This window comes from Amblyomma maculatum, chromosome 1 (assembly GCF_055883805.1).
Source record: "Amblyomma maculatum isolate TAMU_Amacu chromosome 1, ASM5588380v1, whole genome shotgun sequence".
Classification (NCBI taxonomy): domain Eukaryota; kingdom Metazoa; phylum Arthropoda; class Arachnida; order Ixodida; family Ixodidae; genus Amblyomma; species Amblyomma maculatum.
This window is the reverse complement of record NC_139344.1, coordinates 330528495-330554549: the sequence shown is the minus strand read 5'-3', so window position 1 is coordinate 330554549 and position 26055 is coordinate 330528495. Positions and strand designations below refer to the sequence as shown.

General features: G+C 42.0%; 1 protein-coding gene across 1 annotated transcript in view; it reads left to right on the top strand.

Annotated features, from left to right (window-relative positions):
* LOC146207418 (glutamate receptor ionotropic, kainate 2-like) overlaps positions 1-24334 on the top strand; it is a 123426-nt gene extending 99092 nt beyond the window's left edge. The window contains exons 12-15 of the mRNA XM_084587224.1: positions 8239-8437; positions 13220-13445; positions 22552-22871; positions 23282-24334. Of these exons, the coding sequence (XP_084443350.1) occupies positions 8239-8437; positions 13220-13445; positions 22552-22871; positions 23282-23371 (835 nt within the window). The 3' untranslated portion in view covers positions 23372-24334. The remainder of the gene's footprint in view (positions 1-8238; positions 8438-13219; positions 13446-22551; positions 22872-23281) is intronic.
* The last annotated feature ends 1721 nt before the right edge of the window (positions 24335-26055 follow it).

Below are 26055 nucleotides of genomic sequence, written 5' to 3'. Positions count from 1 at the left end.
TTCAGCATTGCCCATCTCGTGGCTCTTCTGTGCTGACAAGTTGATCTGCTCGAGCTTGCGCAATGTAATCACCGTGATAGGGGGGGGGGGGGGGGGCAGTCGCAGTTCGACACATTTTACGTCATGCCCCTTCCTACTCAAGAGAGGTGGGAAAAAAAGTCGCTGTAATTCTCGCATACTTTCCAAGGAATTCAGTACCCTAGCTATACGGGTGCTCGATTCGCCGGTGACAGAACCTTTATGTACTGCCCACCCCGTTCCAAGAACCGTTTCAACTAAATAGATATGCAAGAATCTTATCTGATAAAGCCGACCTCCGGGGCAATCATAGAGGCAATTGTTCTACGAACCATCGACAATTTAATTTACCAATTAGCAATCAAAGCTTATTGCAAGTCAGTGTGTGGCCAGGAATAGAAACACGGTGAATATATTTGTTTGATGTGCGCTTTTAAACGCCTCAGTTCAGAGAGCCGACTTCGTTGAAGTATTCATGAGCATGTCATTTGCACAGAAAAGGAACACAAACACTTGCATAATGCATCAAACGCACGTTCAATTCATCGAAGAAGTAAGCTTAAAAATAAAAAAAATGCATATTGGAGGAACGGAAGTAGAGCGACACTCACAAACGTGAGCGTGAAGGAAATAAAAAAACAACTCTCGACCATTGAATTCCCGGCTTACCGCACATCCAAGTGGAGCTCCTTTTTCAACACTGTAATCGTGAGATCGAATTTCCACTTCAGATTCCGTTTATTTACCCTGAAAGGTACTTCACGATGGATAAGAGGGCGGAGACGGAACGTGGACACAGAGAAGAATACAACAAGACAAGCGCCGTTTTCACAACTGGTTAATTGGAAAAAAGTACAAACTCTTAAATATGAACAAGTATCTAATCGACAAAAGATACAGTCAATTAATAAATCCAGGAGAGGAAGAGAACAATTTCAGAATCTTCGCACATGTCCAATTTCTCTATTAGATAGTGAAATCGAAGGCTTGCTTACGCAGTTACCATATGCTGCAACGTAGAACGCTTCCATCACCTCTCTGGTTCTTTGCTGATGATGACGAAATAAGACCTGTGTATCTTCATAGATAGAGCTGCAATTATTACACTCTCGCAGGTGTTCACTCACCCCAGAAGAGCTATCATTGTTAATGAGGACAGCTCTTCCCACTCACTGACCTAACACATCGAACTCCGTGCTACCGAACTAACATATGGTGCTCAAAATTCAAGACAGTTGGAAAAACGTCCACACTGTATATTGTAGCCAAATTCCTAGTCAGAGAGGAACGAAAGGACCTCGTTCAAATACTCTGAAATGTTACTGAAACAGGTTATAAACATCAGGGAGAACAATTGCATCAGTGTGATCCCAATAAAATTTGCTGAGAGGAACTTGGAAGCATATGGAAAGAACAAAACATTAGGGTCGTATACATAACTGAGCTCATCTTTAATGACAAAGGAAATCTACCTTTAAGCAGCCTAAAGAAGATTATGGGTATAATTAAAACACAATTTACCAGCTCTGAATGTCTGCTTAAACTCGATCTAAAACAAGATAGATTATGGTGTGAGGTTGAATGTTTATCTATAGCAGTCAGTATATGGGATATAATTAAAAATAAATTGTCAGCGGCCACAGCGAGTGCAGTAAGGATGACCCTGACAATCAGCTAAAAAAATGGGGGACTCTTAAGCTCCAGTTCATGACACGACAGCGCTAACTGCTCCCGTCTATGGTTTACTCTTGGCAATCCTCGATCGCATGCGTGCACTTTGCTATTCGCTTAGCCTATGTTCCCTTAATTTGGGCCTCTGTTACCTCAGATATACTGCTTAGTAAACAGTCGCACGCTACCCCATTATATGAAAGACCAAATGTCCAAATATAAAGCTCAGTTCTAACCAGATGTGCGAACGTGCTTGGGTGGCCTAGCACTCAAAACAACAATAAGTTTATAAGGGAGTAAAAAGGGAGTATCATGGCCACTAGTGCACTCCCTATCAGAAGCAGGGTACGCTGCCCAAGGCCTGGCGTATATTTGCATCACCAGAAATGGGAATTAGCTATGATCGGCAAGCGAAGCAGAAGCTCTCGCTGTTACAGTTATTCTAGCCAAGATTTCGATCTCCTCTAAAATGGTAACCTCGAGATTTTTAGCGTTGAGATTAAATGTATTCTGCGATTGCTAATTACATCAAATTAACGCTATCTGTGATGGGAATATGCATTTGCTGCCAACAGTATAGAAATCTGTAGACTTAGTGAGCGAATAGCTACCCCGTGGTTTAAAAAGAATACCCTGCGTCTACAGGAAGTGCGCTAAAGGACATGTTACTCCAATTTTACTCCTTTATAGGGATATTCGTACTTATAGTGTAGAGGCAGTTGGTCTGACTAGGGATCCAAGAGTCCTTGAGATATCTCTCTCAGGTTCCCATCATAAAGTTCGCAGCTCCCTCCAACACGGCCATGACATGTGGCTTCGTCACGCCACACGGTCCGATCACCAATAACCTCCGATCATGTCAACTGCCAACTACTGCCTGTCAGAGGCAGGATCGGGTATTTTCGCTAGAAAACGCGGACGCCGGATGTTCTGGAGAAAGAGGCATTTAACCCTATCCCGTTCAAACGGGTAACTTTCAGCGAGGCCTAGATGTTTTAGAATTTTTTTAATATATTAGCCTACATCAAATGCAAACTAACACATGTGTTGCTTATGTGTGCTATACATGGAACGATATATCCGTTACACTTAATCACTTAAGATTTTCAGCAGTGTTAACGCTCGTATTGTAGCACTGTGGCTGCAGCGTAGTTACAGGCTCTGATAGATGGGTCCACTACAATAATTTTGTAGCGATGGCAGCCAATTGACAGGGAAACTTACAAGAGCGAACTGTTTGTTCACCGAGCCTTTTCTTAAATATGAAATGCGCTCTGCAGTGGCAAAGGGGATCTTTAACTTGGTAGTTGCCCATAACAATACCCGTCAAGTTACCTAGCCCGCAAAATTAGCGCCGGTCTCTTCCAGCTGGAAAATAAATTCAAATGTATTTGCATTGAAACAGGTGCTTCACTTAAGTACAAGAGACAAGAATCCGAAAAACACATGACGGTATTGCGACACTACTTTCTGTGCAGCTCGCCGGTGGCTCTTTGGTAGTGATGAAGCGACATAGAAGCAGGTCTTACGAGAGAACTTCGAAGGAAAGGTAGTATATTGCGTGTGTGTGTTGTTGTGTTGTGTTGGGTTTTATGGCTGATAGGAAACTAAGGCCATTATGTGCCAAACTCGGGGTAAAGCAGTTCTTACAAATAAGTCAGTTTGTTTATTAGTTTTACTTCTTATAAAAAATCGAAAACAGAGGAAATTTCGACAACGGCATTCTCTCCTAGCAAGAAACTTGGATGAAAGGTACTATATTGAATTTTCATAAACCAAGGGGGTTTTTTAGTCTAGTTCGACTGAAATGCGTCAGAAAAAAATATAGTTTGGTTAAAGGAAAAAGAATCGTTAAGTTAGGTATACGTAATAAAGGAATAAATTTAATTTTTTATTCACGCAAACCATACTGTGTAGGCTAATAATCCACATAAAAACATGACATCAGAGGAGCCGGTAGGATCGAACGGCGCATATATGAGCGCGCTTCATCTCCATTTTTTTTGCTTTTTTTTTTCAAAGAAAAACCGACAAAAGCTTGTACAACAGAGCTTAGTAAACGTTACGCATAAGAACCAGGATAAATTTATTACCATTACCATGTTATTCACTGCTTTAATATCGAGATTCGAAAATCTACAGAATTTTTTTCAGCTTGTGTTTCTTTCAGAGGCCGTATCCTGCTGTATTGACCTCAAGTCTCTTTGAAATCGTCCATTGATGCCAGTTTTTCGCCCAAGCGATAAAAATAATCTCATCCCTGTAACGTTCGAAGTTTTCTTTTTCCAGTCTTCACTATCCACTTTGATCCTCATGAAGACGGAATAAAAGACAAACATCAAACATGCCCATAGTTTGAATGAGGGAGTGCCTCTGCGCTTATTAGAGCTTCCTTAAGGTTTTGCAGAGCATTTTATATGCTTATGAGGCTTTGACTCGAACTTTAGCGGTGTTTGTACTCTTTCACAGAAATTTTCAATCACTTATGCCACTTTCAGTGATCTCGTTCTTGAGGCGACTACAGACGTTCATTCAAGCCACGCCAAAGAAAAAAACGATGAGAAAGAAGATGGAAAAAGCAATCCGGATATATTTCAACGCTGCCCTATGCATTAAGAACTCCTTGAACAGTACTCATTAAGGCCAGCTAGACTGCGTTCTAATTAGAGGTTAGGCAAGACCGGCACCACGATTAGATTCCTGCTTATTATTTTCTCGAGTACAAAAGGAGAAACGTAATTGGACAGAAGTGGGTGAAAAGATAAGTAGAGGGTTAACGCTGAAGGAAGAAGTGCGAAACGATGTCGCAGCCTATAATTGGATGAGGAGGCCCTCAGAAAGTCAAGCATTTCATGGCAGGCTGCCTGGTCCGATGACTGTTGGGACTGCTCACCGAAAAACTTGCCCTTTGGCAAAGGATGCGCAGAAAGAAGGCACAGATTGCAGTTGTTAGTAAGAGAAAATGCGAAATATTGAAAACAATCAGTCATCTTCTCTATGGTTTAGGAGTAAAAATGCGCGAGTAGTTAATGTTAAAGAAGTATACTTTCCCTTCAGAGTAAGTGGCTTTGTCAATTATGCTCACAAAAATAACTTCCGTTGTTCTACTTACGTATATACAGGCTATATCTTCGAGCAGAAAAAACAGAACAAAACCCTAAGACCATCTAGCTTGCTAACCTACACTAGAACGAAGGGATAAGGGAGATGGAGTCTTGCCGATAGTTCTGCCTTAAATATGAAGTTGAATAAGAGCGAGCCCTTCCGCCACTGTACATTGATTTATAATAGGGTAAGAAAGCGTGGTAGAGCATACTTTTTCGTCCAACTTGAAACATTGTTTAGTTCAAAGTAGTTCAAATATTCCTCTTGCACGCGAGAGCCATTATCATACTTTCTGTATCCTCAAAACATCAGCATGTTCTTAGATCGCCAATTTTAGTGATGTACAGAAGTGAGCCAAACACTGAACTCGTGAAAGGCGCACTGTTTTAGCCCAATGTTATGATAATTACACCTACTTATTTAACGCTAAAAATGGACAGATCTGCAAGCAAACCCCCTTCGACATTAAGTATAACGGTTGCGCCGCAGCATGCGGAAATTTTACGACCGTTACCGCTTGCAAGCGAAATCATTATAGTGTTACCCAGCTGCTATTGCTATTACAAATCCGACATGCAGAAGGTGGACATATGTGGACGCTGTAGAAAATAAAGAAAATTAAAATTCGTCGCTGTCAATAATTTGTAGCTAATAATAATGCACAATGTGTATAGGTCCCCCCCAAAAAAAGAATTACACTATTGCACTTAGCTTCGCTTAGGAGCTTAATGGCGAAAGCATTTCCTCCTTCTTCTATTCTTCCTTTCCTCTATACCTCTTCTCTAGGTTCCTCTACCTTGCGTGTTTGTCGACTCGTTATAATTTCATTACTTTCTTTTCTTTGGGTTCTTGGTCAGAACTTATTGTGACGTCTCGCTGACACATCTCGCGAAATCTCGCAGAATCTCTGTGACATAATCGCTGAATCTCGCGGACATACCTCGCAGACGCGAGATATTCACCATGAGCCTAGAAAAGCTACCGCCTTAAAATAATCAAGCTAACTTTTAAAGAACAGCATTATTGAAGCAGCAGCAAGGCGGAATTGAACAGGCAGTTAGCTACTTTCAGAAATTATTGCATGGTAAACACGGGGCTGTATTTTTTTCTCTTCATTGACGACCGCATTTTACTGCTTCGAGCAGGAACGGACATATGAATCCATTTAACCTGCTGTTACTTGGCGCAAATCATAATGTGCTTAGCTCAAAGAAAGAACAAAAATTTCTCTGGCGGTGAATAAGCCACCGAACTTCAAAGTTCATGCGGCACAGCTCTTTGCTTCAGCAGCTGAATGATGACTACAGGCCGGCTTACGTCTTTTATTTAGAAACAGTTGTGCACACCAGACTTTGCGCAGCTTCCATACCTGAAGCACTTTTTTGAAGGACTAGGTGCGAAAAAAAGATTACGCCTCACGTTTGTTATCCCGTCCGCGCAAAATAGATTGAATTTCTTTCATTCTAAAGACATCCCACAAGTCTCTTTGGAATGAATGCAATCCTTGTAAAGACAGGCGAAAAATTGTGTATAGAAAATTTACACCCAATCTGTTTGACATCCTGCTTAGCAAATTGAAAGGAACATCTAAATCTCAATGGACTGCAGAATACGCCGAGGACAATAGTTTACTCCCAAACCCTACGCTAGGCTTCATGGCCAATCTTTCCACACAAGATGTTATGTTGCAACTCAAGACAGACATAATAGACACGGAACACGGCTGAGGAACTAAATCCATATTAGGCTTGCATTTAATTAAGGCTTTCAATAATTTCGCGCACGATGCTATACGTATACTAAAAAAGGAATTCTCTCGGATATCGTTAACACCGAAGCTACTACTATACTCAGTGACTCTATAAATTCGCCATATGCATACAGTCCAGTGAACGTTAAAGAACCCCAGGCGGTCCAAATTTCCGGAGTCCTCCACTACGGCGTCTCTCATAGCCTGAGTCGCTTTGGGACGTTAAACCCCACAAACCACAACCACAACCATATGCATGCAGTTATGCGAGGGGCAAAATTTCTCGAGCAGCAATGGGCATATTAGGTGAAACCAAGTATTGAGGAAGAATTATTGAATTGATATTGGTCCTGGCTCACTCGAGAAACCCCGGTAACGAGGCGGCACACATCAAAGCTCGAGAATTCGCCAGCAGAGCAGAGGACGCAGTAGTTACTGAGACTTTCTCGAAGGTTGGCCTAGCATCATTTTACGACATTACTAATCATTTTAAGCTTGCAAGTAGGATATTTCTCCCTCCAGACAAAGCCTTAGATAAGAAGCAGGAGACCACCTGGAGGCGACTCCAGACGCGATTCTTTACGACTCCTTACCTGTTGTCAAAATTCTACCCCGGCGATTACGACCCCGAATGTGCATTATGTGGGGAAATAGTCACTTATGATCACATATTGTGGAATTTTAAACAAGAGCCGCCTCGGAATCTCTAATACAAGTTCCTACTCTCGGGCAATGGGAGGCTATGTTGGTCAGCTCAGAACTTCGAGTTCAAACTCGGGTTTACTCAAAAATTGGCCACTCAGGTTCTTGTCAGCCGTGGACTGATAGCCACCTAACACGGATCATCTGCATTCTGTCGTCTTTGACGAAATAAATGTTTTGCAATTCAATCTGCAAGTCTCTTTTCAAAACTCCTCGCTTTTTGCGCAGTGTACTGGTGTATATTGATAGGTATTGCTCATATTTGTCCTTTTTTTAATACAGTAGCTTTGTATGTATTTTGCAACATTCAGGCCAAAACAATCCAGCAAGTAAAGTTCACCGGTCTCCAATGGAGGGTGCCGAAGAAAGGCTTTCTCCTGGAAATCAATAAATGTCCAAGTACACGCGTTTGCGTCCATGAAGCCAAACAACTGTTATGAAGCATAACGGGCTAGGGAATATATGGAACACAATTGCGGTCCCACTTTTACATGGCGAAATGTATTGCAATGAACGACCAGTTTAGGTCGGCAAAAGAGCGATCAATCAATCAATCAATCGATCAATCAGCCGCTCAACTAATGGTCAAACAGTCCTCAATAATTTCAATCCTTAAATCTTTCAACAAATTATACTACCAATTCTTCAATTAGTTCAACCAATTGTTGAAAAAATTGTTGTGATAATAAATCCTTCAGCTACTCATTCAACCAATCCTTCTACTATTATTTCAGCTATTTTTTCAACCAGTGATTCAGTAAATCAATTAATCAATAAATTAATCAACCGATCGATCAGTTTTAATAAATTATCCAAGCAAACGATCCGTCGTTCATTAATTCGGCCAGTGACTAGTTTAGTTGATCAATCAATTAATCAATCAATCAATCATTCAATAAATCAATTAATCAGTTAACCTAAACTCGCCGATTTATCCACCTCTACGTCATTTTGTTGCATCAACCGATCAATATGTCTTTCCTGCCCCGCAGGGCCCCAGCGACGCGCGTGCTGGCTGGCTTCTGGTACTTCTTCACCTTCATCGTGTTGGCCATCGTGGTGAGCAATCTGTGCGAGAGCATCCTGTGGCAGGACGATGGGCCCGACTACGACAACGTCGACCAGCTGATGAAGACGCCGGGCTTCACCTACATCGCCATCCGAAGCGGGAGCACGCGCTCATACCTCGAGGTGAAGCGCCACTGCTGAGATAAAAAGGACAGTGGATGCAACTGGGACAGACCTCAGGCATACATAAACGATGAAAGAAAAAAATCAGAAATGCACAACAGAGCGAAAGTTCAAACAATATAAAATGAATAGGAAGCCAAACAATGAACGTAGCAAGTAAAGAAGAAGGGCAATAGAGAAATAAAGGCCGCAAGTTAAGTAATACTGAAGCGAAAATAAAGGCCTTTGGCAGGAACTGCTAACATATGGTTCTTTCATGCTGATAACAATATCGTTAAGGATATGGGCGAAGTATCAGGAGTAGTGTTGATTGTTGTTGAGTTCTTGAGAAATACAATACTGCACTCTAATTCTTTTTTTACTGTGCAGCTGAAAAAAAAAAATTTAAAAAGAAAATGAGTTGCACGTATGAAACGAGACATTTCAGAATTAGGGAGTGTCTTTTTGGGTAATGAATAAAGTTTTCTGAAGCCTGCAGTCTATAAATGTGCTACACTGCAAAATCAGTCCAGCTGTTTTTGATATTAGCTAAATAACCATGTGTATGGTGGTCAGTGATTTTTCTTTTAACGCACATGAGATTAGAGATTCGTGAATTTGTTGCGAATCTGTAATGTGAATGGTTTCCGACTCCCCGTTAGGTTTAGTCTTCAACCACCGCATTTGACGTTATTCAAATCGCAACGGAAGAGCATTTAGGCTTCTCTCGTTTCGATTCGATATCCGTATTTCAGAATCAGTTTTACCTGAAAGAAACAAGAAATAGTTTAACACGGTTCTTTTTTTTTTTTTTGCTTATGTGTCAATAAAACACTTTTTTTCGTGTAAACACGCATTCAAATCATTTGACGAGGTTGTGCTTCGTGTCATGTTTACCTAGCGAATCAAAGTGGGCAACTGAATTATAGCTAGACCTCTTGGTTTCTTCGTCGCACTGAATAAGAGATTGAGGGAATGATTTAATGCTGGTTAAAGAGGCAATTCTGGAAATGTTTGCCTGCTGAAACAGGAGATTGCTCAAGGCGGGAAGGAGTACGTTTCGCGACAGCCTTTCTTATGTTTTCGGCCAGAGGATGCTTCTGAAATACTGACAGGAAGGAAAGGTTACCGCATATGAAAAACTTTTTATGGTAATATTATAGTTAAGTGGCAAAATGCGGAAAAAGTTGAGACAAGACAAGGCAAAAATAAAGTACGCAGAAGAGGAATGCCAAGGAAATTCAATCCTTACGGCTTCGAGAAGAAAAATGGAGGCACTTGGTAAAACATGAAAATAGAGCTGAGATACGAAAGAATAAAATACAATAAAATAAAACCACCCTGTACACTTCGCCCAGCTACACTCGAAAGTGAAGAGAGGAGTAAGATAAAATCAATGATAACATTCGACACATCGGCAAAATCTCCGTAAAGACAAGACTGTACGTTAAAACAGGAAGACTGGACGAGTTTGAAGAGGTCGTTACAGGAAACGTAAAAAAATTCAATCAGCGAAATTCATGATGGATGAGCGTAAAGTTGAAGTGAATAGTGGTTCAATGGTAGTTTTGTAACGGCATGGGTCCGATTGGTGCACTGCGTTGGCAGGCTGGCAATTCCAGTCCCGAGCGGTCTGTACAAAGAAGGAAAAAAGATGGGCTGTAGTTTGGGCTGGGATGGATAGACGGCTTTTGGGTCACTGTTGCAGCTTGAGTGTCGATTAGTTGGTAAGATGACTGCAGTATTTTGCATTTGTTATAATTTGTTAAAAAGACACTGTGTAATTATGAAACGTCTCTTTTCAGCATTACCTAGGTTAGCGCATGATTTAAGTGCAGTGACACGCATGTAAGAGTGTACGAGAAAATGATAGCGCGATTAATAAATGCTTGAAGAGTGTTGGAAAGATTAGATTGAGGTCGGTTCCAGATTCAGCAAGCGTAAACTATTTTAGGCCTGATGCATGTAAGATAAGGTAATGTTTTCACCGAAGTAAAGCTAATCGGAGTTTTCAACAGAGGAAATCAAAAGTGCGATTGGTTTCAATAGTAATGTTCATTATATGTTCAGACCAAACTAGTGTTTCGGAAGGGTGACACCGAGGTACCTGTAATACTGGAGAGGTAGTATTTTCGGGCCGCAAGTGAACTAAGTAGATGTCTGATAGTTTTTTCGTTATCGTAGTATTCAGGCACATTAACCATCTGTGCACCAAATTTCAATTTATTTTATATAATATTTTAAAATGCCAGAGTCAGAGCTCCTTCATAGCAGCACTGATGACCATGCAGTTATTATTCTGATAATTATGCGTAGCAGCAAATGATTACGCAGATTATGATAATTATGCGCGATTATGATGATTATGAATTATGCAGTCGTCGGCCAATAGGTGAATGTTAGAAGATGTGCTACTAGATAGATCATTAATGTAAATTGGAAAAAGCACCTGTTCGAGTAATGTTCTTTGGGGGATCCCAGAGCGGACCAGAGCAAGGCGAGGAGCGTTTGTTAGCATACACAAATTGTTTTCAGTTAGTAAAGAAGTTAAATATCCAGTCTTATATAATGGGCTTAATCTGCGGTCTCGAAAGTTTAAGTGGTAGTCATTGATGCGGAACTTCATCGGAGGCTTTTTTCGAAATCTAAGCGAGCGCCTACTGGTACGCTCAACTTTAGGTTAGAGCTTATATCATCTGCAAATAAATCTATTTGAGTGTCGCATGACAAACGTTTGCTAAAGCCATGTTAATTAGGACTGAAAACATTAACACACATTAAAAATTTTGCTAGATGAGAGTACATAAGTAGAGTACAGTAAAAAGGGTGTCAGGAGTGAAATTAGTTTTAGATCACAGGCAATAAAAAATCTGGCTTATTAAAGATAGCAAAGTAGGATCATCATCACTGGAAAACCTCTTGGATGCATCAACCTCAAACAGGTTGTAAGGGTAGTGTATTGAGCTCGTTCAGCTGCTGTTACCGCACACCTGAATTGAGATATCTCGTAAAAAAAAAACCTGTCGTACAAAATACACACATGGCTTCTTTTCAAAATTGTGAGGCATCCGTGTTTTGTGTGTGTGTGCGTGTGCGTGTGCGTGTGTGTGTGTGTGTGTGTGTGTGCGTGTGCGTGTGCGTGTGCGTGTGTGTGTGTGTGTGTGTGCGCGTGTGTGTGTGTGTGTGTGTGTGTGTGTGTGTGTGTGCGTGTGTGTGTGTGTGTGTGTGTGTGTGTGCGTGCGTGCGAGCGTGCGTGCGTGCGTGCGTGCGTGCGTGTGTGTGTGTGTGTGTGTGTGTGTGTGTGTGTGTGTGTGTGTGTGTGTGTGTGTGTGTGTGTGTGTGTGTGTGTGTGTGTGTGTGTGTGTGTGTGTGTGTGTGTGTGTGTGTGTGTGTGTGTGTGTGTGTGTGTGTGTGTGTGTGTGTGTGTGTGTGTGTGTGTGTGTGTGTGTGTGTGTGTGTGTGTGTGTGTGTGTGTGTGTGTGTGTGTGTGTGTGTGTGTGTGTGTGTTCACGGCGGTGTTATATAGCGATTCCACTTTCCCTTTAGCATCCATTTGCTAGACAGGCTGCAGGGTAACCTGCGATAGAGGTACGAAGCGACGACGTATGTGCCTCCAATTGTATGCCGCTTATTATAATTGTTGATGTCCGCTTATAATTGAGACAGCTACCATGACGTCTTTTTGACAAAAGCAATTTTATTAAGAAATAGAAAAAAAAATTCATAGAATGAAAATGTGGTATAAGAAGCGCTACGCGTCTACGATTAAGTGAAGCTTGAGCATGGCCTTATACTTTTGTCATAAAAATGACATAAAATATCATAGATTATTCAAATTGTATGACAATTATTGACACCCGAAAACAGTTGTGTGGCATTCTTTCAATATATTATGATACAACGCGTATGAGGTTATTGCGTCATACGGTTCCTTTCTTTTTTTTAAGTACGGATAAGGCGCTCACAATTATTGCAGGCATAAATGGTGCAAACAGGTGGAATAGAAAGAGTGTTTCCGAGAATAATGTTGAGGATTTGGATTCAGCCAGCCACGCAGACGACGAATATGTCAGTTCATTAATTGTTGAGAGTCTGGGCATTCGAGCTTGATGAACCAGAAAGATGCAGTATTTTGTCGAACCCACCTACGCATAGCGCATGACGGATTCTCCTATATGAAACAAAAAAGTCACACCGCTGGAAGACAAACACAAACAAAAATAGAGAGAACAAACAAGGCAATACAGGCACTTCACTTCCAATGGTCTACGCCTGTCTTTTGTTATTTTTGCTCCGGCCATATAGTATAAATTTGCCCGATTACTTCCGAGCCTTCGCTAATTTCTCCCTGCTGTACACTGCAGAATCACTGGCTGGATCCTACATAATCTCGGCACAATTTGGCGTTATATATATAGTGCTCGAGCTAAAGAAATAGCGGCCGCCAATGATAGTGTATGACCACGTATTTTTTAGGAATAAATTTCGAACTCACCTGAGAATGGCTGTTTCTTTAATCAAATTGCGTTTTCCCTTTTCCTGATACTCTACAGCGTTATTACGAGATCTAAAACAAGCGACCATAATGGTCGGTCGTACGAAAAGAACGACGTATAAGGTCTTTAGTCCCATTGTGAGTTGTGTTTATTTATTGTTATAGGCCCTTGTTATATGCATTTTATCACCTTTTATGTACTCACTCCTGCATAACCCTTAAATTAGTCAGCAGTATTTTTAAATAAAATAAATATGATAATTCGGTTGTCAGAAAAACTGACTAAAAGTGTCTTTGTCTTCCCGCAGCACTCGCATGTCCCACTCCAGCAAAGGCTGTCGCAGTTCGTGGAGCGAAGCGGACGCAACAACCCTGGAACTTTCGCAGAGGGCTTGGACCGAGTCAAGAATGAGGAGAAAGTGGCCTTCATCATGGAACACGCGACCGCTGCGTACATCACCCAAAACGACTGCGAGTTCAGCATGACGGACACCTTCGTTCACCATTCGGCATACAGCATCATCACTGCCAGAGGTAGGTTGCGTTGCTGGCTGGTAAAGGGAGTGTTTCCGAAGACGTTTCGCGAGAGGTAGCAGCAAAACAAGTTAAAGCATCTTGCAAGGATTTGTAGAGAGACGAGATTCACCCGATTTCAGAACTCTAATAGATACCACTTTGGAATTAATATTGCTGGTCGCTGGATACAGGGGCAGCAGTGGCGCAGCCGTCATGGACAAAGTGCAGTTGGAAGGCGCACAATATGCATTGCAAGATGCGCGAGGCATTTCCTGAATTGCTTTGAAGCTGTCATCATTTTCTTCGATTATTTTCTCTTCTTTTAAATTTGGGTGTGTTTTGTTCACTTTCGCTCGGTAAATGAGGTGGTAGTGGCTGGTCCCAGATGGTCATCATCATCATCATCAGCCTGATTATACCCACTGCAGGGCGAAGGCCTCTCCTATATTTCTCCATTTAGCCCGGTTCTGTGCTAGCTGCATCCACTTGACCCCTGCGAACTTCTTAATCTCATCCGCCCACCTAACTTTCTGGTAAATGAGGTGGTAGTGGCTGGTCCCAGATGGTCATCATCATCATCAGCCTGATTATACCCACTGCAGGGCGAAGGCCTCTCCTATATTTCTCCATTTAGTCCGGTTCTGTGCTAGCTGCATCCACTTGACCCCTGCGAACTTCTTAATCTCATCCGCCCACCTAACTTTCTGCCGCCCCCTGCTACGCTTTCCTTCCCTTGGAATCCAGTTTGTTACCCTCAGCGACCATCGGTTATCCTCTCTTCGCACTACATGTCCTGCCCATGTCCATTTCTTCTTCTTAATTTCCCCTAGAATGTCGGTAACTTGAGTTATTTCTCTGACCCACTCTGCACGCTTTCTATCTCTTAATGTTACCCCTACCATTTTTCGTTCCATAGCCCTCTGGGTTGTCCTCAACTTAAGCAGAACTCTCTTAGTTAGCCTCCACGTTTCCGCCCCATAGGTGAGTACAGGCAAGATGCAACTGTTGTATACTTTCCTCTTGAGCGATACCGGTAAGCTGCTAGTCATAATCTGCGAGTGCTTGCCAAATGCGCTCCATCCCAATCTTATTCTTCTTGTTATTTCCTTTTCATGGTCCGGATCTGCGGTTACTACCTGTCCTAAGTAGACATATTCGCCTACTACTTCCAGTATTTCGCTACCTAATGTAAACTGCTGTTCCTTCCCGAGGCTGTTGAGCATTACCTTAGTCTTCTGCATATTGATTTTCAAGCCTACCTTTCTACTTTTTCTGTCTAGGTCATCAATCATTATTTGCAGTTCATTCCCTGAGTTGCTTAGCAAGGTAATGTCATCAGCAAATCGCAGATTACTGAGGTATTCTCCATCTACCCTTATCCCTAACTGCTCCCATTCCAAGTCTCTGAATACTTCCTCTAAACAAGCTGTGAATAGTACTGGGGAGATTGTGTCTCCTTGCCTTACACCTTTCTTTATGGGAATTTTGTTACTTTCTTTATGCAGAACTATGGTTGCTGTGCAGCCACTATATATATCTTCCAGCACTTTCACGTACGGCTCGTCTACCCCCTGATTTCGCAATGCCTGCATCACCGCCGAGGTTTCAACTGAGTCAAATGCTTTTTCGTAATCAATGAATGCTATGTATAAGGGCTGGTTATATTCCGAGCATTTTTCTATCACCTGATTGATGGTATGGATATGATCGATAGTAGAGTACCGTTTCCGAAACCCTGCTTGATCCTTTGCTTGATTGCAGTCTAAGGTTGTCCTGATTCTATTAGCGATTACCTTAGTAAATACCTTATACGTAACAGACAGTAAGCTGATTGGTCTGTAATTTTTAAGGTCCTTAGAGTCCCCTTTCTTGTGAATGAGGATAATGTTTGCATTCTTCCATGGTTCCGGTACCTTCGATGACACCAGGCACTGCGTATAGAGGGTGGCCAGTTTTTCTCACGATATCGCCCCCGTCCTTCAGCAAATCTGTAGTTATCTGATCCTCTCCAGCTGATTTCCCCCTTTTCATAGTTTCTAGTGCTTTCTTGACCTCGTCCTTCGTTACTGGTGGAACGTCTGACTGTTTTTCCCTACCGCCAATCTCAGTACGGTCCTGGCTACTTTGGCTACTGTAGAGATCTGTATAGAACTCCTCGGCTACTTTGACTATCTTGTCCATATTAGTGATGACGTTGCCCGCCTTGTCCCTTATCGCATACATCTGGTTTTTGCCTATGCCCAATTTCTTCTTTACCGCTTTAAGGCTTCCCCCGTTCTTTACAGCATGCTCAATTTTCTCCATGTTATACTTCCTTATATCGGCCAGATGGTAATGATGGGTAATCACATAAAGAGACATTTTCTCGACTAGGAACGCAGCCGCGCGGATGATGACGATACTTTTCTTGAATTAACGCATGTGATGCTTTTTAAGCGTTAGCCACTCTTAGCGCTCACAAAATTCGTGAGGCGCACCAGTTTTCTTCTCTCAAACGCTTCTGAGAAGACGCCATAGTCACTGAAAGCCTGTATGTGGATCTTAAGGGAAGCCTGATCTAATTATGAACTAAAGCGTTTTCAATCGACTAGTCCTCTCAACTGAAGAGAGACCCCGCCGACAGTGCCCGGAATACCACTTCATAAAGGAAATGCAGACTGCGATTCGAGAGTCCCCGATTCATCTATGCAATGACGTAAGAACTTTTCTCTGTAGTCTGCTCTCGCTTTGAGCACTACACATCTGAGCGGAAGCAGACGTATGCACTTGAAGTTCCTCGCGCATTTCTAAAGGAATCTCTGCACGCTCATTGTACTCCAAGATGAAATTCAAATGACGTAAGAGGCCTCGTCTGGTAGTAGGCGTGCACTGAGGGCATTGCACGTCTGCGCTGGAAGGGGCGAAACCAGCACAACTTCCTTACGCATGCCGACTTCTACTGTCATAGGATCTACGCTGAATCAAAACAGACGATTCTAGATGCCTACAAAGAAAATAATCAAACATAGGCGGCCGCCTTATAAAGCTGTGTTATTAAGAGCAAAATCATATGGCAGGCGAAAAATCTTGTTCTGTTTTGGCAGTACAGAGCGGCGCCTTATGAAAGCGCTCTCTTTTATCAATGTTCGACGATGGGAGTAATATCTCACTCCTAGTGTGCACCAAAATCGGGTTATTCGATTCTTGATGTTATTGGCACGCCGAAATCTTTGGCGCACGCAATCGAAATTCCTGCGAAAACGAAATGCAATATGGCGGGAATATTGTCCTTCTTTCACTGTGAAAAGAAGTACTTTCTGTGCTGAACTAAAATGTGGGCTCGTCTGCCTTTGATGAACTCTGCACGTCGTATTTCACTGCACTTCGCACCCACACAGAAACTGTTCCCTTTGCACTGGACGCCAATAAAGGACATTGATGCAAGGGATGAGTGAGCGCTCCTACGCTATTGCTAGATGTAATAGTGCATCACCAGTGGGAAATACGGGTAACTACTTTCTCGTTTTGAAATTACACAGCTTTTTCACATGAGCTGTAACGCTACTCTCGATCACCGTAACAGCGTGCTTAATGTGCTGAATTTGTGTATTTCAGCATCTCTTGAAAGGTTCCGGGGTGTTGGTGCCTGAACCCATTTTAAGAGCACAAATCTTTTTCGCTGTACGGCGGTCGACCGCGTCGCCGTTGGCACCGTTACGGGTGTAAACGAGCGTGAGAGAGAGTCACTAGTCAAAGAGAATTTTCCAAAAGAAGAGAAAGAAAAGCCGCGAGCTCTGCGCTCCTGGTTCTACTCTATTCTATTTTAAAAAGACTCTGTTTGGATTATGAGAAAAATAAAAAGTTTTGTGTAGCTGCATATACATGCATGCAACAGATTCCTTGCCTTAGTTTATAGCAACAATGCATAAATAGCTCCGCTGAAATTTCAAATTAGGGAGGATCGTAATCATGCTTATAATTTTTGTTGCCATAGAGTTTCGCCGCCACTTATGCCTCGGCGCTAGTGCAGCTTTAAATGAGAACAAGCGCCAATATTTCTGGTAGCATGTATTCTTCTTCGCGCTGTCGCGGGGTTAGATGAGTGTACATTGAGTGTAGCATGATGCTCACGCACGACTGCTACGTAATATGTAATACATTTTTGTGCTCTTTAGGTTTCGATTGTTTCTGGCCGTACAATGGCTTTGACATCTTAATTCTGTATATGTCACCTGAGGCATGAAATTGCGCTGCCATCGATGCTTAGTCGTTTTAATTCTCGGCAGGGCTTAAGCCAGCCTGCGTGAAGATTTAGAATGACTAGAGATTGCGCACAATATATAGACAGCCTTTAATCAGAGTCATCTTTTGCTGCTTGATATCAAAACGAACACAGAAAGAAATAAGATATTGATTTGTAAATTAGTTATCCCCCGTAGGCGAATACCATTTACAGATTTTGCAATGGTAACATGATACGCATAATTAGAAAGAAGAAAACACGCGACGGAAATATGTTGTTCATACACCATTCGCCAGGCATTCAAAACGCTGCGATGATGTGACGTCAGCGGACCTAAAGCACTGCGTAAAGGTTCTAGAGTACGAGGCTCGTAGAACTTTTGAGCTCTACGCACCTCGTACTGACTTTCGAGTCGTTGCCTGTATTGTTTGATCTGAGACTCGGACGACTGTTATACGCAGAGAGTTCGTGAATGCGAAGGTATTTGAGACCAAGGACTGCTATGCACTGACTCCATATGTATAAATCCCGCACAGCTAAGAAGTCTGTTAGTGAAAGCGAACAAAACGCTGAATAATTTGAAAACGCCTCCGCTTTGAGTGTTCCGGTGTCTACCCTTTCGCCCTGCGCAGTCACGCGTCAAATACTAAGTATTATTCGCACTTGCTTTATATACTTCATTTGGAAGCAATATCAGTGGGGTGCCATTTTATTGACGAGGCATCATGTTGTGCTTAAAGAAAGCGATGCTACACGGAATCAATACGCCCACATTCCTCGAAGAGCAGAAGGTCGGAGGGAACGACTATTGTACTGGAAGCGAAAAGGAGTCGTCTGCACTGCATTACTGTGGCAACTATTGCAGCGACGTATCTTAGAGGAAATAAGGGAATAAAAAAAAAACGCAGCCGCTCTTCCTGATTTTATTTTGTATTTGTTTGGTATCGTGATGCTTCTTGCCACACACTCCCACAGCTCTGGCTCCTGTTGCTAACAAGCCCTTCATATGTGGTACATAAGAATCCGAATCTGAAAAGACGTGTGTAGAACCTCCAACCCACACTCTAGCCTTTTAAGTTCTTTGATTTAACATCCGGTCTTCCTCTGTTCTGCATACCGTTGTCCGTTCATTTCTGGCGATATAGCTTTGATTTTTGCATTGAGAAGAAACAGCTTCTTCCATCGTTTCTGAAAACCTCATAGCTTTTTGCTGAACTCCAAGAAACGGATTGAAAACGGATTTATATCGGGAGTACAAAAGGCAACCGATAATAGACTTTCAACCAATTGTTCGCAAGTATGACTTTCATACGAGTACGCATTATTGTGTGCGGAATTGTTATCTGCACATTTACAGCTTCAATATTTAAATAGCGGCAAAATTACTATCTGCATAGAAGTTGGCGGTACCGTTTATTTCTTCAGTTACCTGCACCGCCTCATGAACATATATTGTTTTAACCAAATATTTACTTCGCTTTTCCTACCATGGACACGTCGTCTTTCTACTTTATTTCGCTTGGATTTCTCCATAAAACCTCGTGAACGACATGTTTCGCATCCGCAAAGTACCCTTTTTCAGTGATGTCCGTGGTTCTGTACAATTTTTCAACGGTTGTGGTGAGTGCTGAAAATTAAGTGAATGCAGTGAACCGTCAATGACGCTTAGATGGTAAGACACGAGTTTCGGGTATGTCGTTCACAATAATGTTTAGACAAAATGCGGTGATGACCGTGCAATGTGGTTCAAGGGCATGCCGTGGGAGAAGGGCTGTGGCTGAAAATAATTACACAGTCCACCGTTAGCTTGCGCCTTATTCCTTTGCCACACCATATCAATTTAATTGTTATTCAATGCTAATGAGGTAGCCAGTGGGTCTCAATATGCTACCGTTGAAGGCTTCAATTTGCATACATAATTGAGATAAGATATTTTTATTGCCACATAACCACAAAATAGAATAAGAGGCTAAATTTCGTCGTTTTAAAGCAGTGGTTAACTATGAAAAATGATTGAAGCACCACACAATGTGATACGCTAATTCTGCATAGATGATTTCTGTAGGCGATCTTCTCACTGTCCCTGGCGCAGAACAAAGTGTTTCATCGCTGGCCGAGTGTACAAGGATGCAAGACACTGTAGAAGCGGAAACCGTTATAGGTGTGCTCCCTGAGCTTGAAATGCGAGCGAAAAACTAAGCGAGCCCTCTGCTCGAGCACTTTAGGGTATGCCAATCACCAGGCTGTGCGTCATGGTGACACACTCTTCACGCGAGACATGCGTCAGAGGGAAATTTTTTTCCCATTCAATATCAATTTTTACTGGCTAAGGCGATCTCAGAGGCAACAGAAGAATTAAGCGATGGTTATGAAACCGGAAGTTTCCGTCGTTCCAAAACGCTAGTTACTCTTCTTCCCGCTTGGAAAACAGATAGTATTGGCTTCGCTCAATGCTGTTGCGGGGCATATTAGTGCAGCTGTTACTGCGGTCGTAGTTGGCCTGATGCATAAAAAAAGAAGGATTTATGATCCATATTGTGTGCAGCGAGTATTGACATTGCTTCAGCCGTTGTTTCAAAAGCTTTTTGAATGAACACAAATGGAAGCAGACATGTTGATAGTTACATCTAAAATTCCTAATAAATCAGCGCGCTTTATTCTCTCTGACTTTCAGCGCACATAAAGTGTAACTGCCATGAAGAATACATTAGGCCTAATTTAACTTGCATCACGGCGAAAAATTGCACGCCTGTGTCTCTTTCACAAAATGTTTCATTATGAGTATTATTATCTACAAGGACAGATGTTAAGGAAAATAGAAGAATATAAATATTTAGGAGTAATAATTTCCTCGGATCTTAAATGGAACAAGCAGGTAGCCTATATTACTAACAAAGCTCTGGCAGCTCTCTACTCGATTAAACGATCGCTTAAATCCGCATCAGTCGACACTAAGCTCTTAGCATACACTTCACTTGTTCGCTCCATAATGGACTATGGAATAATATGTTGGCTCCCCTTCCGCAAACAATACATAGAAAGATTAGAGGGCGTACAACGAAAAGCGGTCAGATTTATTTTTAACAAATATCGCCGTCATGATTCCCCTACACAGCTCTTAAGACAAGCCGACCTTCCCACTATACATAACCGAGCCAGACTACTGCGCCTCAAGTTTCTTTTCCTTCTGCTTAATGGCGACATGAAAATCGATACGAGTAAGTACTTAATAAAGTCAAACACGCGCACTACCAGAACAAAACACCAACAGCAGTTAACCGAGTACAGATTTCACAACGATATATTCAGGCACGCTTTCTTCCCACAAGCAATCCGTGAGTGGAATAGTCTGCCTTGCGATGCTCTCAACTGCGCATCACTCAAAGATTTCATCGCCAACATATCACGCTTTATTTTGCAATAACGACTACGATGCTGGTGCGCTAACTCTTGCACTCTTTTTTCCTTGCTGACGATGACATCCCGACTTTCTTATCTGACTCTCGCTTATTATATTTTTTTTAACCATGTTGCTCAATATGCTACTTTTTGTTTTACCTTTTGTATAATGCATATTGCCTTGTTGGACTACGATCGCCTTTGTGTTGGCACTTACTTGACCTGTGTTATTCTAGTGTATGTGATGTCCCACTCCTGCGACGGCCTCAAAGGTGAGGCCAGCAGTATGTTCAAATAAATAAATAAATAAATAAGTTACTCCCCCCCCCCCCTTCATAGCTGTACGTAGAAAGTCCGTACGCCATGCAATCTAAGTATTATCTATATATCATCCTCCCTCAAACCCACAGGGCGTTGCTCCAACTAAAATAGTGTCTTGACTGTCGGTAATCGCCTGGCACCACGTGTACATGTTGATTGAAGCTGCTGCCGGATTTTTTAAAGCTATAGCCAGCGTCAACGTTGAAGCAGGCGTAGCAGTGTATGAAAAATGTATATTACCGCTATTTTTGAGAAACTTGTCTCATGTGCCATACTTACTACAGCCTCCGATGTTGTAAGAGGAGAATAAAAGTAACCGCAATATTCTATGATGCCCCTGAACAGCTAGAGAGCATATAAGAAATCCATATTCCGTCTTATTGTGACGCGTTTTAGGGCCGGTTTCCATAGAAGAACACAAATTTATTGGAAACTATTTATTTCTTTGCGTTAAATGTTTCCCTTTTCCACATCGTTTCTTACTCTTCTAAGCTTACTTAAATTAAATTTCATTTTTATATAGGTGGCCAGGCAGCCGTCTATGTTATGAATTGTGTGAATGGACATGCCGTAAGTTTGTAAAGAATTTGGTATTTTCATTTTCATAGATACAAAGTAGAAGTTTATATTTATCCAGGTGAAGCGCATCTGCCTGCAGAGTAGAGCACAGAAGAAATGCGCAGAAATTCTGCGGGAATCGTGAATGTATGTGTAAACTCTCTTGCTGCGTCCTGTCTTTTCTCACGATTAACTAATAAGTACTATTTTTATAAGTATTATTTACTAAATACTGCAATCGGTATATTATATATACGTAGTTTGTAGCTGCAGCGGCCATGTGGTGCGTATGAGGGGTAGTGAAATGTAATTAACTGTTACTGATTAAATAACAACTATGAACTAATTTAGTAGTGTAAGTATTACGTAGCATTTACTCTGATTGGTAATGTATAATATATCTCCTAAATAAATTTTCTTGCGAGATTTTACATTTGAGGATCTACGTTGTGGACAGATAGTTTTGCTGCGGGAGTCGCTTAAAAGTGAGAAAAAGAAAAAAGCTCGGGCACGGAAAAGTAAACAAAGAGTCATGCATAATGCACTTTTTCTATTCACATAAAGAGCCCTCAGGCCAGTGCTCTATTCTGATGGGTATCTTAATTTTTTTCTGATTACCTGCAGGATCCGAGTACCGCAGCCTCTTGTCGCAGGCCATCTTGAAGCTGCAGGAGGATGGCCGCCTACAGTGGCTCCAGGAGCGTTGGTGGAAGCCAAATCAGTACTGCGGTCAGGGAGACGACCTGGATGGCGACGGGGACGGGGACAGCGATGAAGACGATGAAGAAGCGCACTCGCTCGAAGCCAGCGTACAGATTCGTCAGCTCACCGGCGCAGACCTGGCCGGCGCATTTGTCATTGTCTACGTGGGCTTCATCATCGCCGCTCTGCTGGCTGTCGGCGAACTCTTCTATGTCTTCAGCACGAGGGCCAAGAGAGAGACGGTGAGCTCTATTCGGGTTGTTGAAAATTAATCTATCAACTATTAGCTATCATTAAATGTATTAAACTTGGTGAAGTTCTCACGTGATGAAGTCGTCAATCATATTAATCAATCACTATAGTAAATCATCAACCAATCAATCGAACAATCAATCAATCTACGGCTCATTTGTCTGCTCAGTAATGTTTTATTGGACATCACTTGCCGATACCTGAGTAGTAATTTTTTTACATTCCTGTCATTATCGTCATAAAATGCATTTTTATTTCTTTCTATGTGCGCTCACTGTTGGAAGTGTTACGTCTAATTATTTCAGATGTAAAGAGATAGAAACAAACTATTACAAAGAACGTGACCTATCGCAATATGCACAATATGTTCTCTGCTGTTGATTTTTTTCCTTTTTTGCAGCATCTGAACTCCATTGCCGTTTCGGACCATATGAAGCAAGCGGGATACGTCTGGAGAAAGTCTATGGACCTAACTGAGATGACAATGTAGACGTACTCCTGACATTGGCGAACATCTTTAGCAGTTCGTGCAAAACTCGTTTAGTGTTCCATGGGTGAACACCATTGACCTTTACAACGTCTCCATTAAGTCTTGACACACAAGAGACCCGAGTGAACGGAGGTCCAGCGAATCACGAGTTCGTGTCTTAAGATGCGTATAGCCAATGGGAGGCATGGGCTAACTTTTCTGAAACGTTTTGCAAGATGCACACGTAAGGAATTTATCAAGTGCAGGCTCCACATAATATGCGGAAATTCATATGCTGTCACGTTTTCCGCACGGTTGCCATAAACCGTGCTTATGACTTCAGCAATATTTACGACCTTTGTCCATGATATCATCAAGAAGTCTATATATGATGTGAGCATATTTAGCATAAGTAACGTACGGCTGCCTACATCTAACTGTCGGGAGTGTCAGCCGCATTTTCCGTGATTATGAGCGCTAGACAGGAGTTAACCTGGTAAATGTACAAGTATAAGCAAAGACTGACAAAGCCTTCCTAATCTTGACCATCCGGCAAGCTTTATCTGCCCTAAGGCGCAGGAGCACCAAAAATGCGGGCGTCCCGCACGGCAGTTGGAGATTTCGGCGACTGTACGTTTCTTACAAATCGTATGGGAAACATTCAATATTTGAGAATCATTGTGTGTAACTTTCCATAGGAAAACGTGATTTATTTTACTGTTGCTGCGGGAGATGCCATGTGAACGTTATATCATTGTTGACTGAGCTTGGGATAGGAGCTTAACTATAATAAAATGGTTTTAAGTGCTTGGAAACGGAATTCATAGGTAAGCAATAGTTGTTTCTTTTTTGTGTGATGCCATTTTCAATTAAAGAAAAAATGAAAGACAGCACTACGAGTACTTCCAGCTACGAATATTTCTTTGGAACTGTGTAATTCGGGCTGGGAGTGATTAAGAGATGAAATAAAGGTATGCTTCGTTTAGTTGTCCTTGTTACATCATCATCATCATCGTCATCATCATCATCATCATCATCATCATCATCATCATCATCATCATCATCAGCCTGACTACACCCACTGCAAGGTGAAGGCCTCTCTCATATTCCTCCAATTAACCCAATTAACGTGTGCTAGCTGCATCCACTTGACCTCTGCGAGCTTCTTAACCTCATCCGCCCACCTAACTTTCTGCCGCCCCCTGCTACGCTTTTCTTCCCTTGGAATCCAGTTTGTTACCCTAAGCGACTATTGGTTATCCTCTATTCGCATTACATGTCCTGTCCATGCCCATTTCTTCTTGGTGTGCACTAGTATGCCACTAACTTGAGTTATTTCTCTGACCCACTCTGGCCCACTCTACACGTTTCCTATCTCTTAACTTTATGCCTACCATTTTTCGTTCCATAATCCTCTGCGTTGTCGTCAACTTAAGTAAAACCCTTTTTGTTAGCCTCCATGTTTCAGCCCCATAGGTGAGTACAAGTACGATGCAGCTATTGTATACTTATCTCTTGAGCGATATGGGCAAGCTTACTGAGCATTAAAGAACAATGTGTATCAACACAAAACTCAATACAGATATCGCTGGCTAGTCTTCACTGTTTAACTGCGATATATTAGGTGTTCTAACTCCCGCAGTAGCTGTGTTTCAATGAATGCGACTGACTGCAACAGTACCACATCTCATGCATTTCGTAGTGTATCACCGGTGATGCGATGCGGCAGTGTTTAGTTGTAGGATATTATCTCTTTTGCGATCGTGGCGGCACATGTTGTGGCATATTGAAAACAGAACCGCACTTTCGGAGAAACGGGTTTTGATTTTTTTCCCGTGCTTGCTGCCAGTCTTGTTCCCTGTTGTGCGGCGTTGTGCGATGCTGGTCTAGTCTCAACTTTACCGAACATGTTCTTAAAAGCAATGTTGCATTTTCGCTTTCTCTCTTTTTCTTTTTGACGGTATAGACTTTTACGCTCTACTCTTTAATGGTGTTTCTGTGCAACATTAAAAGCATCGCCGCCAGGTGTGGCATAATTACAGGTGTAGCGCCGCATATTGTCCAAGCATGCAGCTTGATTTGCGGCGACTGACTGCGCCCGCCGGTGTTGTTCTTGTTTAAGGTGAGAACACTTCAGCAGTGTTTGCACAGGAGAGAACACAAAGTATTTTAAAGATTTGCTGCGTTTTGTAATTTAAAGGGTGTGCATTGCTAATGCTCGGCATGTACCTTTAATAACTTACAATGCGACGCGATCGCGCTTACATGCACTGCGAAAGTCGACTTTGTGGCCTCAATCCATACCCGTCCGACGCATTAATGCGACACACTCTCCAGCGAATTATATCCGTTTATATGACTTCGATGGCCTTACAAGTTGCTGCGGCTAGATTCGATTGACAAGTTGTCATATTCATAAAATGATAGCAACGAGCAGTAACGGCAAGAACATAGGTGGAATAGAATGGGAAGGTAGTTTCTTTATTCTCCCGATTATTCCGGCCTTTTATGGCAAAAAGCCTCACATAAAATTTGAACCTCACTTTGATGTACATAATAATCCTTAAAAATCGCTTCGACGATATCTGAAGCAGCGGTTGTATACTTTCGTTGGACATTTGGTCTTGTACTCGTCTTAGGCATCATTCAAGGCGGTTTTGAAAAAAAAAATAAAATAAAATAAAAACAAGACTCAGCAAGAACAC